We start from the raw sequence: 13,165 nt of genomic DNA, 5'->3' as shown, positions 1-13,165 counted from the left end.
GACATTATGGCAAGAGAAAAGGAATGAGAAATTTTCTTATGGAGAAAGTTATCAATTTGGTTGAAAAATCGTAAGTCTTTATATTCGTCCATCTTCAATTAAAATCATAGCATCAATTCCATGATAATGATGCATAATGAACTCGAGAAACTTTTACGAGTTCATTTTGAAAGTGTATTTTATGGGGATTAAGATTAATGTCAAATATTTTTTAAATTTTGATTAACCAAGTATATATCTCTCATTTTATATTATTTTCATTAATAATATGCATCAAAATATAAGCGGAAAGGAGAGAGATGAGAATTTTATCGAGATTGTATTTTTAAAAATTTGGTTTCCTCGGGAGATCCAATAAAATATTTATTAATGAATCAAGGTATGTTATCAATTAAAATTATTTTATAACAATCATTAATTCGAATGATTTATGTTATGCACTATAATGTTTCCTTTGTGCATGAATTATATAGCTAAAGTTGTGATGCATATTCACGAGAATGAGAGAAGAGACATTATGGTAAGAGAAAAGGAATGAGAAATTTTCTTACGGAGAAAGTCATCAATTTGGTTGAAAAATCCCAAGTCTTTATATACATCCATCTTGAATTAAAATCATAGTATCTATTCCATGATGATGATGCATAATGAACCCGAGAAATTTTTACGAGTTCATTTTGAAAGTGTATTTTATGGGGATTAAGATTAATTTCAAATATTTTTTAAATTTTGATTAACCAAGTATATATCTCTCATTTTATATTATTTTCATTAATAATACGCATCAAAATATAAGCGGAAAGGAGAGAGATGAGAATTTTATCGAGATTGTCTTTTTAGAAATTTGGTTTCCTCGGGAGATCCAATAAAATATTTATTAATGAATCAAGGTATGTTATCAATTAAAATTATTTTATAACAATCATTAATTCGAATAATTTATGTTATGCACTATAATGTTTTCTTTGTGCATGAATTAGACAACTAAAGTTGTGATGCATATTCACGAGAATGAGAGAGACATTATGGCAAGAGAAAAGGAATGAGAAATTTTCTTATGGAGAAAGTCATCAATTTGGTTGAAAAATTCCAAGTCTTTATATACGTCCATCTTGAATTAAAATTATAGCATCTATTCCATGATGATGATGCATAATGAACCCGAGAGACTTTTACGAGTTCATTTTGAAAGTGTATTTTATGAGGATTAAGATTAATGTCAAATATTTTTGAAATTTTGATTAACCAAGTATATATCTCTCATTTTATATTATTTTCATTAATAATACGCATCAAAATATAAGCGGAAAGGAGAGAGATGAGAATTTTATCGAGATTGTCTTTTTAGAAATTTGGTGTCCTCGGGAGATCCAATAAAATATTTATTAATGAATCAAGATATGTTATCAATTAAAATTATTTTATAACAATCATTAATTCAAATGATTTATGTTATGTACTATAATGTTTCCTTTGTGCATGAATTAGAAAGCTGAAGTTGTGATGCATATTCACGAGAACGAGAGAAGAGACATTATGGCAAGAGAAAAGGAATGAGAAATTTTCTTATGGAGAAAGTTATCAATTTGGTTGAAAAATCCTAAGTCTTTATATTCGTCCATCTTCAATTAAAATCATAGCATCTATTCCATGATGATGATGCATAATGAACCCGAGAAACTTTTACGAGTTCATTTTGAAAGTGTATTTTATGGGGATTAAGATTAATATCAAATATTTTTAAAATTTTGATTAACCAAGTATATATCTCTCATTTTATATTATTTTTATTAATAATATGCATCAAAATATAAGCGGAAAGGAGAGAGATGAGAATTTTATCGAGATTGTATTTTTAAAAATTTGGTTTCCTCGGGAGATCCAATAAAATATTTATTAATGAATCAAGGTATGTTATCAATTAAAATTATTTTATAACAATCATTAATTCGAATGATTTATGTTATGCACTATAATGTTTCCTTTGTGCATGAATTAGATAGCTAAAGTTGTGATGCATATTCACGAGAATGAGAGAAGAGACATTATGGCAAGAGAAAAGGAATGAGAAATTTTCTTATGGAGAAAGTCATCAATTTGGTTGAAAAATCTCAAGTCTTTATATACGTCCATCTTGAATTAAAATCATAGTATCTATTCCATGATAATGATGCATAATGAACCCGAGAAACTTTTACGAGTTCATTTTGAAAGTGTATTTTATGGGGATTAAGATTAATTTCAAATATTTTTTAAATTTTGATTAACCAAGTATATATCTCTCATTTTATATTATTTTCATTAATAATACGCATCAAAATATAAGCGGAAAGGAGAGAGATGATAATTTTATGGAGATTGTTTTTTTAGAAATTTGGTTTCCTCGGGAGATCCAATAAAATATTTATTAATGAATCAAGGTATGTTATCAATTAAAATTATTTCATAACAAACATTAATTATGTTATGCACTATAATGTCTCCTTTGTGCATGAATTAGATAGCTGAAGTTGTGATGCATATTCACGAGAATGAGAGAAGAGACATTATGGCAACAGAGAAAAGGAATGAGAAATTTTCTTATGGAGAAAGTAATCAATTTGGTTGAAAAATCTCAAATCTTTATATACGTCCATCTTGAATTAAAATCATAGTAAATATAAATTCCAACAATTAAAGTTTCCTAAAATAAGATAAAAACACCAATTATATAAATTCCAACAATTAAAGTTTCCAACAATTAAAAACTTCATTGCCTTATTATTAAAGAAAGAATATTTGCAACCAAAAAAAATGAGTTTCCAAATGAAAAAAGAAACACTAACAAGATGCAGACCTATAAAAGGGGCACGCTTCTCCTCATTCTGATCAACATAAGTCTCATATTATAGCACGCTCTTCTCCTCATTCTTCTCGACATAGCTCCCCTCCCTCATGGCCAAGTCGAGGATCCTGCTTGTGGTGTTTCTCCTACTGGTTATGGTGGAGGTGAGTCTGCATAATTTTGTTATTTTGTGGAATCTATCTACATGTTAAGATGCATGCACTCCAATGCCATGTTGCTTCTGCTTTCTCATTGCAATTTACTAGCATCAGAGGTCTCCGTTTTGTATATTCCTGTTAAGTAATTCTCCATGATCTGCAGCTTTACACCTTCAATGGACAACATGTAGTTGATGCACAAAAAATTGGTAAGTCAAAATTTATGATGATATATGTAACCTTGTTTGAAGGCATCTATCTGATAAGATTATTCTTATTGCGCAGACTGTGGTTCCAAGTGTGCGTACCGCTGCAGCAAGTCAAGTAGGCCGAATTTGTGCAACAGGGCGTGCAACACATGCTGTAGCCGCTGTAACTGCGTTCCACCGGGCACCGACGGCAACAGGGAAGTCTGTCCTTGCTATGCTAACATGAAAACCCATGGCGGTCGTCCCAAGTGCCCGTAGAAGACATGCTATCTATCATGCTTTAGTTACATTGACTTTCCAGTCTTGCTATGAGATTGTCTTTTATCTTAACAATTGACAATAAATGAAATGGTGTTACGGAGCATCTGTGTTCTTGAGAAACAGTTTATACAGCATTCCTGTGCTAATGATACGAGCTTTTGCTGTTTGTGTTTTGGATATTGGAATTAATAAATGCTAGGTGAAGTCACAGTCGTAAAGTGAAAGCCAGTGCATAGTTGGGTATTAGCATGCATGGAACTAAATGACTATGTAATAATGCTGTAATAAATTATTCGATACATTCTCGACGACAGATTAGCGTTAAAGTGCTGTGTAAACTTTTCTTCATGAACACAAATGCTGCGTTGCTGAAAGATCAAAGGAGATGTTGAAACAGCGAACAACATATCAAAACCTTTAGAAAGTGTCGGATGAGTGATTGATGAGTCAAGGTTTTTACTGAAATCATTTTAGATCAATTTAAAATGATATATGGTTAAAATTGAAGTCAGTTAAAATTGAGCCTATTAAAAGATCAAATAGGTGACCTAAAACAATTATGGATAGTAGTAGGCTCAAATGGTGATATTGCTTGAGTCAACTGATAAGCAATATTTGTATTTCATTAATTTTTGTTTAAGACAGAAGATAAAATGTGTTTGAGATGCATGAGTTAAAAAAACTTAATCCGTGTGAAGAAAAATATGTCATGATAAAGGTACAAGACCAAATGTACCGGAGATGCATATAGAGAAAATCTAACTCATGTAAAGAGAAATTTGTCACAACGGAGACACAAAACAAAATGTGTTCGAGACATTTGAGTTAGAAAAGTTTGACCCGCATAAAGAGATGTAGATGAATTAGAGTAGGTGAAGATTTCTCAAAGATATATAACAATCTATCTAATGATCTATATATAGTGAGTGGAGACTCAAAAATCTACACCAATCATCCTCGTGTGAGTTTCTTGTTCTATAAAGGAAACCTATGATTTCTCCAACCTTCTCCCATTTTGTTTTTCTTATTATTTTTTGTCTTGCATCATAAGTTAGGATTAGAATTTATTTATTTATTTATTTATTTAAATCTTGACACGTGTGGGACCATCCCAACAATAACATCTCTGCTAGGAAAAATCACATGCAACATATTCCAAGATTTCCCTTTTCCCATCCAAGTTTATTATGTATAAATATATTAATATAGTATCAAAAAGGAAACAGCAAGTCTACAACTGAACCTGCTTTATGGTGTGAGAAAAGATGCGACGACACCGTTCAAGTAGAAGCTCAGGAGCAACAGAATAGCTTCGGACTCGCTGGAGAATACTTTGCTACTTATGTTAGCCACACCTTACAAATCCTAATGGATAAACACTTGAACATAGGACTTATTCCTCTCTCTGTATCTTTTTGTTATACATACTTGACCCGTAAAAAGGGAACCACAGAAGCCAGCGATTGGGAACAGATCACAATGTCATGTCACACAAAATATAAATAGAGTTTCCTCCCTCCCACAACTTTGGATTTCATCTAACCATGTCAAACAAACATTTGCATGTTGTCGTCTAATTTCAGGTTGACAACATTATTGAGAAAAAAACAAAAAACAAAAAAGTTCAGAACACTTTCCTGTGACATTAACCATCAGTCCCAAATCTCTGAGCATCATCTGCTAATCAACTAGTCTTTGTGTATATAGGAGAAAGTGCTCGCCAACCTATATCCCGTCGGAAGAACCCCTCAGGCCAGTCGATTACTTCAGATGCTTTGTAAGCTTTATCTCTGGCTTCTGCTAAATCCTTTCCTTTTGCAGTGACGCCAAGCACACGCCCACCGTTGGCAATGAAGTTGCCCTCTGAGTCTAGTGCTGTTCCTGCATGAAATATCTTAACCATTGGGCCAATAAGCTCAGCCTCTTCAAGATTTTTAATGATGGTTCCCTTCTCATAAGACCCTGGATAACCATTGCTTGCCATCACAATTACCATAGCTGATCCAGGTGACCAACTAAGTGACACCCCACCCAGCTCTCCTCGACAAGCAGCAAGCAGTACTTGTGCCAGGTCGGACTCCAAACGCATCATGAGAACCTATCCAAGAAATTCCATCAAGGAGGCTTTTAGTAATTTAAGAATATCCAAGTAGATTTAAAGAATGTCACTAACACGATTTTGCTGTAGTAAAACACCATTAGTGAGGAAGAGGCTGGAATCTAACTTCTACATCAACAACTAATTCAATCTAAAAACATATAAATGCAATATCAGCCAGAAAAGCTCACCGGAACAAAATGAAAAAAAAAAATTGAAGAGACTTATTCAGTTTAGGAATCTATATAATATCCCAATTACTACTCATAATTAAGCTTGGGAACATCAAGTTTTATAGTGCACAAAAATTGTATCTAATTGATACGAACGATTTTGCCCCATGCCAGCTCATCTGTCACCGAGACCGACACCTAAATAGGGCTCTAAGTCACCAACCCCGAAATAGCGCCGCAATGCGTCCCGATGTGCCCCGCATCAATGACTGTCAATAACCACCCTACCTTATCAAGATCAGAGATCAAAATGATCAGGCGGTTAACCTAATCCTATCCCAGGCTATGAGCTCCCTAGCCATGCACATCGACATGGATACCCGAGGGCTACACCTAGGCTGAGCCTACGAGTTCCCTAGCCGTGCACCTCGGCGAGAAGCCCCAAGGGCTGCACCTAGGCTGAGCCTACGCGCTCTCTAGCCGTGCACCTCAGCGAGAAGCCCCGAAGGCTGTACCTAGGTCGAGCCTACGCACTCCCTAGCCGAGCACCTCAGTATAAAGACCCAAGGGTGGCACCTCGGATAAGTAAAAGTTAAAAAGGACTCACTCCCGAGCCATGCACCTCGGCGTGAAACCCCGAGGGCTACACCTAGACCGAGCCTATGCGCTCCTTAACCGTGCATCTCGACATGAAGACCCGAGGGCTGCACTTAGGTTGAGCCTACACGCTCCCTAGTCATGCACCTTGGCATGAAGACCCGAGACCTGCATATCGAATGAGTAAGAGTTAAAAAAGACTCGCTCTCGAGCCATGCACCTCGACGTGAAGTCTCGAGGGCTACACCTAGGCCGAGCCTACGCACTCCCTAGTTGTGCACTTCGACATGAAGACCCAAGGGATGCACCTAGGCCGAGCTTACACGCTCCCTAGTCGTGCACTCAACATGAAGACCCTAGGACCGTATCATGGTCCGATCGATGCGATCTCGACACGCCAGCCAACAGACTTCCATCAAAGCACGCACCCAACAGAAGAGCATGCAAATGCGCCCTCCAGAGAAAGGCCCTGAAGGACGCCCTTTCAAGGGGGGCAAATGATAAGGACGATTTTGCCCCATGCCAGCTCATCTGCCATCGAGGCCAACACCTAAGCAGGACTCCAAGTTACCAGCCCCGAAAAAGCGCCGTAGTGCATCCCAATATGCCCTGCATCAATGATTGACAATAATCGCCCAACCTTATCAAGATCAGAGACCAGAATAATCATGCGGTTAACGTGATCTTATCCTACGACAGCCAGTAAAAAAGCCCAGGGATCAGGTATAAAAAGGAATCCATTAACTCACGCTGAGGGAGAGGCTCTCTCTCTCTCTCTCTCTACTCTCTCATTTACACAGATGATATTGTTGTCTTCTCCCCTTCGTTAACTTAAGCATCGGAGGGGTCGCACTGGGCAACCCCCGGCGCCGGCCTGTTATGCAGGATAGCTAGCCGCCCAAGGGCACCTGGACGACCCAGCCCCAAGGAGGAACCTTGCAACTAGAAAGATCCCACTCCGCCTACCCAGCCACCCCGAACCGGGTCCTCACCAATAGAATAGCTTCCAACCGAGCAGCCTATACGATCTCACCTCACTAAGTCTTCCACATCAACCAGGTAGAGGCATCTAGATGAGCCTGCACCTTCGGCAGTGGACCAACCGTGCCGACTCATCAGTCAACGGTACTCATGACACCATCACTAATAAATCACAATCAAAACATTTGTAGATACTTAAATAACATATTTAACAAATTGTAATCTTTGGAAGACATCAGACTAAAACAATATAACATAGCTAACAAAACGCATGCTGCATGAGCATGATACCATATATCCAAATAATGAAACTAGAAATACTTCAGAAAATTTCCAGCAGCTACGAACCTGACACTCTGGGTCTCCAAAACGCACATTGTACTCAATAAGCTTGGGCAAGCCACTTTTCTTCTCAATCATAATCCCAGCATACAGCACACCAACAAATTTGCAACCTTCTGCTGCCATTCCCTTCACTGTAGGATGAATTATTGATTCCATCACCAAAGACTGTAGCTCACTTGTTAAGACTGGAGCAGGGGAATATGCACCCATTCCACCCGTATTTGGACCAGTATCACCATCACCAACTCTTTTGTGATCTTGGGCTGACTCAAGAGGTAAGGCAGTTTCACCATCCACCAGAGCAAAGAAAGAAGCTTCTTCGCCCTCGAGGAATTCCTCAATAATAATTCGTGAACCAGCAGAACCAAAAGTATTGGCCACCAACATAGAGTCTATTGCATCAAATGCCTCTTGTATGTTCATTGCCACAATAACTCCCTTCCCAGCAGCCAATCCATCAGCCTTAACAACAATGGGTGTTCCTTGCTCTTTAACATACTCTTTAGCTTCCAATGGGTCTGCAAAGGTCTTGTACTGCAAACAAACCAAGCAACATTGATAATGTGTACCTAAAAATAAGCACACATCACTAACCCAAGAAAGTTCTGAGGTTCCACCTTAATCCAAGAAAGACAGTATTTAAAAGTTAAGAAAGAGCAATAACATTGAAAATGAACTTAACACAGATATATGAATATGAAAATTACCCATTGTCTCCATCAAAATGGAACTCTGAAAGAAAGAAACAAAAAAAATTAAAATATGGTAGAATAACTTGGGACCATGAGGTGATACTCTAGAAAAGGTTATCCGCTGTCTATGATAGTATGAAGAATAAGCATTCTGCAGGATTTCTTATGAATGAAACATTTCATTTCTAGCATAGTCATCAGCACTGTAACATGCACAAAACTCCCCAAAGCTTGGACATGCATATATATGCAACAGCTATGTACACATGCATATAGATGAATATATAGAGAGAGAGAGAGTTGTGATAGAATCCCAATAGGAGGATTAAGATCTCGATCCTCAAGATCAATCATCAGATTCAATTTGAAAACCAACTTCATTGAACATGATATAGAACATTTAAAAATGATAGAGACATGAAATTTCATGCTTTGAAGTATTCTCATGCACCAAGTGGAAAGAAAAATAAGTAATTTTACAGTATAGGTATATATTAATTTGATTAAAAATAAAGAAGTAAAAAACAGTTGGTTTTTGTTTGCAGTCATCTAATAATATTCAGATCAAGGTCAACCGTTCATAATTTCATCAAGAGATGCTCACTTTGGGTTATTTGATAAACACAAAATATATACAAATCAAATGAATTTTGGTTTCTAAATTGTTAAGTGTTATATATAATGTTCAACAGATCTAGTCAATATGGGGCTGCCATGATGGATTTTAAAGTGATAGCATTACGTGAGTATTAAGGATTCAATCGTCTTAAGAGGACTCAAGATCAACTATATATAACTTGGTAACATTTTTATCTATTAGTAAAAATGGTTATCATTTTTCACGAGACATTACACCATTAGACAGGGAAATGGTATTCAAAATCTAAGTAACTATTAACCTTTGCAGTGGGGATTCCATATTTGTCACACAACTTCTTTGTGAAGTCTTTCGACCCCTCCAGTGCTGCAGCCGCAGCTGAAGGGCCAAAAGTTGGGATTCCAGCCTTTGTAAGATCATCAACAAGTCCAGCCACAAGAGGAGCTTCTGGGCCCACCACAACTAGCTCAACTCCCCTTGTATGGCAACATGAGATCACAGCCACATTGTCCAAGATGTTTAAGTCTGATATGCAAGTAGCATCCCCAGAGTGAGCAATCCCTGCATTACCAGGGGCACAAAAGACTTCACCACAGGATGGAGATCGCTTCAAGGCATAGCAAAGAGAATGTTCTCTTCCGCCACCGCCAATAACCAATACAACCAGCCTCCTTTCTGCAATAAAACATAAAGTAAATAAATTGGAAATAAATATTGCAATAAATTTTTTATCCCTAATGTGCTTGCATGTATTTGTAATATAATTTATGTCCAGAACATGTCCATAAAAGCATCTCAGCTGTTAAAAACATGAATAGGAATGCAAGCAGATGAAAGAATGTTAAATTCCTTTTTCTTCAGAAAATAGATTCACTTTGCTTCGGCCACAGGTTTGTTATCCTAAGTTTACAATTTCATCTTGAAGTTTCAGATTTCGCACATGGCACTTGCATTATAAATACTGACTGCATTGTCACGGTTTTAGTAAAAACATAATTTCTCTTAGTTCTCAAAGAAGAACAAGCATTAACAGATAGCTTATCTGTTTGCATTTCGATATGCATAATATTGGATGCATTTTTGGATATATAAAAGTCCATTTCCATGCATCTTGTCTTCCTGCTCATTCGAATATACACTGCATGATAATCAGGTCAACTGGAAATAAAATTTTCCATTTAATACTTTGCACAGTGTGTTCGCATTAGCAGGAGCTCCCATTTTTTCAATGCCTGGGACCTTTAACCTAAGAAGCATATAACACGGACACGAGACACAAACATGACATGACATGAAAATGGCAACAAATCATTCAAAATAAATTAGGATACGAACACGACGAGGACACATATTTTTTAATATATATATATATATATATATATATTATTTTATTTACATGAGCTTTATATATTACTCAAATTATTATATTTTACAATTTATTCAAATTATTATAGAAAGTACAGTTTATTCAATTAACAGATTATTCAAATTATTATAGCAATTTAATCAGGGATTCAGAATCAGTAAAAAATCAGATTAAAAGAATAAAAAATGAAATATGCCAATAATATGTTAACAGTTTAATCAGAAGCAATAAACATCCCAGATTAAATAAAACAAAAAGAATAAATAATAATAATATGTTAAAAATGTTTTTGATGGTAAAAAAAGCTAAACATTAGTATACGGTATACCTTCGGCTTGCGATGCCGCATGGTTGAGGAAGAGGCTCTACAAAGGGATGATGACAATGTGCGACTCTGCCTCTACAGAGAAGCACTCGGGGCAGATGGTCTAATAGTGCACTGCACGACTTTGCCTCTACAGAGGGGCTCTTGAGGCGGATGGTCCAATGGCAATGCGCGACTCCGCCTCTACAGAGGGGCACTTGGGGCAAATGGTCCAACGACTGTGCACAACTCTACCTCTACATAGGGGCGCTTAGGGCGGATGGTCCCACGACGCACGACGACAGAGCGTGACTCTACAGAGGGGCACTAGGGGCAGATGGTCTGACAACGCACAACAGCAACAAAGGGAAGCCAAGCTGATTTGGAAGGGAAGCCCATGATGTACTAGGGTTCGATCAGGACAAGTGGTATTTAATGTCGAGATCCTCCTTGAATCCATGAGAAAGGATTCCGGAGGTTCCTGACACCTCCGCACATGACCACCAAGTCTGACACGCAAATAGCGTATCCGACGAATTAAAAAAATAAAAATAAAAAAGACACATGTCTGACACATGTTCGATCATGTCAAAGACGAATTCATGTCCGACGCACCCAAATCACTGTATCTGTGCTTCCCAACCTTTAACTACCAAATTCCAAAAATCTTATTAATTGCTGCTGCCATTTTCTAAAAAAATGTGAATAACAACTCTTGATTACTCAACAAGCAATCCTCATCTAAAGGCATACTAGTTTCTTATATTCATCGACAACAACCAAATACACAAATTACGAAAGCATACAGAAGTTTGATGTTGCTTTGAGACATATCCATGGTAATGATGAAGCCACATGTTTATTTTCTACAACGGGTTTTAAGAGGCAATTCTCCAGAAATTTTTTCTCATTTTTAAAAATAAAATAGACTAATAAGTATTGTAGCTTCCTTAAAAACATACCCAATTTCCTGTATAAATGTCAATACTATTATTGTTAAATAGATAATAGATGCACATCCTGCATCATATATTAACATGTTCAAAGTCTTAAATCAAGTTTATTGTTGCAGCATAAACACCAACATTATTGGTGTTTATGGTAGTGATATTACCTGAAGAATTTGCATCGCCATTATTATTGGTAGTCAATATGGATTGCCCTGGATCTGCATTGGAACAAGTAGGAGCCCTCAAAACCCTTCGAAATGAGCTCAAAGACGAGGACAGGAAAGGCCCCTTAGTTCTAAATGATGAAAGTGAAAATGTGTTCCATGTACGAAAGTCTTGCAAAGAGAGATTATTTTTCAAGCTTCCTTGGATGTGATTCTTAAGAGATACCTTGAATGCTTCTCTGTTCAATAAGTTAAAAGAGCTTCCAGCATTACATGCAATGGAAGCCATAAAATGACTGCAAAAATCAAATGAATCAGATTATGGACATATTAAAATGGATTTTGAACTATAACAATGGAGAAATAAATACATCTTTCTCATTCAATATTTAACATGAGATAAAGGCGACCTCAAACAACATGTGATAGAGAACAAGAAACAAAGGTTGCTACAATATGCACCACACTCTACTCTCCACCCTCCTTTAAAAAATTGAGCTCCATTCTGTGAGTTAATACCACCTCATATCAGATAATAAAACCCAGTTCAGAAATCGAACTACTTGAAATCTTATGAATATTATATTTGTTAGCAAAACAAAGATCCATACCTGCCTAAACTTTTGCAAGATGTATGCTCTCCGATACTGAGTTCGACAATACAATCCAAAACTAAACAACATGTTTTACTTCTTTCATCCAGATAAATCAGGAGCTCCTAGAAATCGAGGTTTAAGCCTCAAACGTTACGTTAAGTAACCAAATCTCCCATAGTAATAAGAACCCAGAATAAAACAAACAAACAGAAACTATTATTACCATTTGAGTGACCTAAAGTTTAAAAAGAAGCACTCGATCGATTTATTTCCCTCCCTCATACCTACTCTTTCTCTAAAACCCTAAACCCAACAGGCAAGCTACAAATTCCCAGCCGGAGCCATTCATCTACCCAATCAGATAACAAGGAGAAAGAAAACAAGAAAGCGTGACTTCATCTCATCTCTTACCTTATGCCCCGGAGCAAGAAGGAACACCAAGAGACGACGATAAGAAGGAAAGATGCGCTTTATCGCCTTGAAAAAGAGCCGCTCGCGTCGGATTGCTTTCTCCCGGGGGGTCTCCCCCGAGTCAAGTACCAGGTAAACGCCCCTTTAACCCGAGCCTGGCGGTGACCTGCGTGTGCTGCACTACTTGGAAAGCGAACAGGTCGAACCTCCAAATGATAGCCGATGCAAGACTTCAAAGAACGGAATCAGACAAAAAAGATAAAGCAGAACAAACAAAAGAGCTCATTTCTACGAATCCCAGTGACAATCCCTACGAAAATAATGAAAGATATTACTATTTACAATCCCACTTTCTTATTTTATCATTTTATTTTATAAATTTAAATATTTTTAAAATAAATATTTTTTTTTCTTTTTTATCCTTCCCCAACCACCCCC

The 13,165-nt window shown here is 36.8% G+C and overlaps 2 protein-coding genes across 3 annotated transcripts; one reads left to right on the top strand and one right to left on the bottom strand.

Annotated features, from left to right (window-relative positions):
• Window positions 1-2,934: 2,934 nt before the first annotated feature.
• On the top strand, window positions 2,935-3,449 carry LOC135649964 (gibberellin-regulated protein 2-like). The gene is made up of 3 exons (XM_065168971.1): window positions 2,935-2,988; window positions 3,146-3,191; window positions 3,268-3,449. The coding sequence occupies exons 1-3, from the start codon at window positions 2,935-2,937 to the stop codon at window positions 3,447-3,449; spliced, it is 282 nt and encodes a 93-aa protein (XP_065025043.1).
• A 1,502-nt stretch (window positions 3,450-4,951) lies between these two features.
• On the bottom strand, window positions 4,952-13,000 carry LOC103996571 (phosphoribosylamine--glycine ligase). Of its 2 annotated transcripts, XM_018831076.2 has the most exons (6): window positions 12,332-12,648; window positions 12,131-12,225; window positions 11,721-12,016; window positions 9,238-9,611; window positions 7,650-8,180; window positions 4,952-5,550 (listed from the first exon to the last, which is right to left on the bottom strand). In XM_018831076.2, the coding sequence occupies exons 1-6, from the start codon at window positions 12,401-12,403 to the stop codon at window positions 5,137-5,139; spliced, it is 1,782 nt and encodes a 593-aa protein (XP_018686621.2). In that variant the 5' UTR covers window positions 12,404-12,648; the 3' UTR covers window positions 4,952-5,136. The 2 variants fall into 2 exon arrangements, with proteins under 2 accessions (XP_018686621.2, XP_009415770.2); XM_009417495.3 differs by lacking the exons at window positions 12,131-12,225; window positions 12,332-12,648 and adding an exon at window positions 12,728-13,000.
• Between the last annotated feature and the right edge of the window lie 165 nt (window positions 13,001-13,165).

Source organism: Musa acuminata, chromosome BXJ3-9, assembly GCF_036884655.1.
Source record: "Musa acuminata AAA Group cultivar baxijiao chromosome BXJ3-9, Cavendish_Baxijiao_AAA, whole genome shotgun sequence".
Taxonomy (NCBI): Eukaryota; Viridiplantae; Streptophyta; class Magnoliopsida; order Zingiberales; family Musaceae; genus Musa; species Musa acuminata.
The sequence above is the reverse complement of the archived record's forward strand: the minus strand, read 5'-3'. Positions and strand labels throughout refer to the sequence as shown.

Coding starts and splice junctions, on each gene's coding strand:
- LOC135649964 (XM_065168971.1), top strand. CDS start 2,935: ATGGCCAAGTCGAGGATCCTGCTTGTGGTGTTTCTCCTACTGGTTATG. Junction 2,989..3,145: donor TCCTACTGGTTATGGTGGAG/GTGAGTCTGCAT, acceptor CATGATCTGCAG/CTTTACACCTTCAATGGACA. Junction 3,192..3,267: donor AGTTGATGCACAAAAAATTG/GTAAGTCAAAAT, acceptor CTTATTGCGCAG/ACTGTGGTTCCAAGTGTGCG.
- LOC103996571 (XM_018831076.2), bottom strand. CDS start 12,403: ATGTTGTTTAGTTTTGGATTGTATTGTCGAACTCAGTATCGGAGAGCA. Junction 12,226..12,331: donor TCTTGCAAAAGTTTAGGCAG/GTATGGATCTTT, acceptor ATTAACTCACAG/AATGGAGCTCAATTTTTTAA. Junction 9,612..11,720: donor TGGCGATGCAAATTCTTCAG/GTAATATCACTA, acceptor GTTTTATTGCAG/AAAGGAGGCTGGTTGTATTG.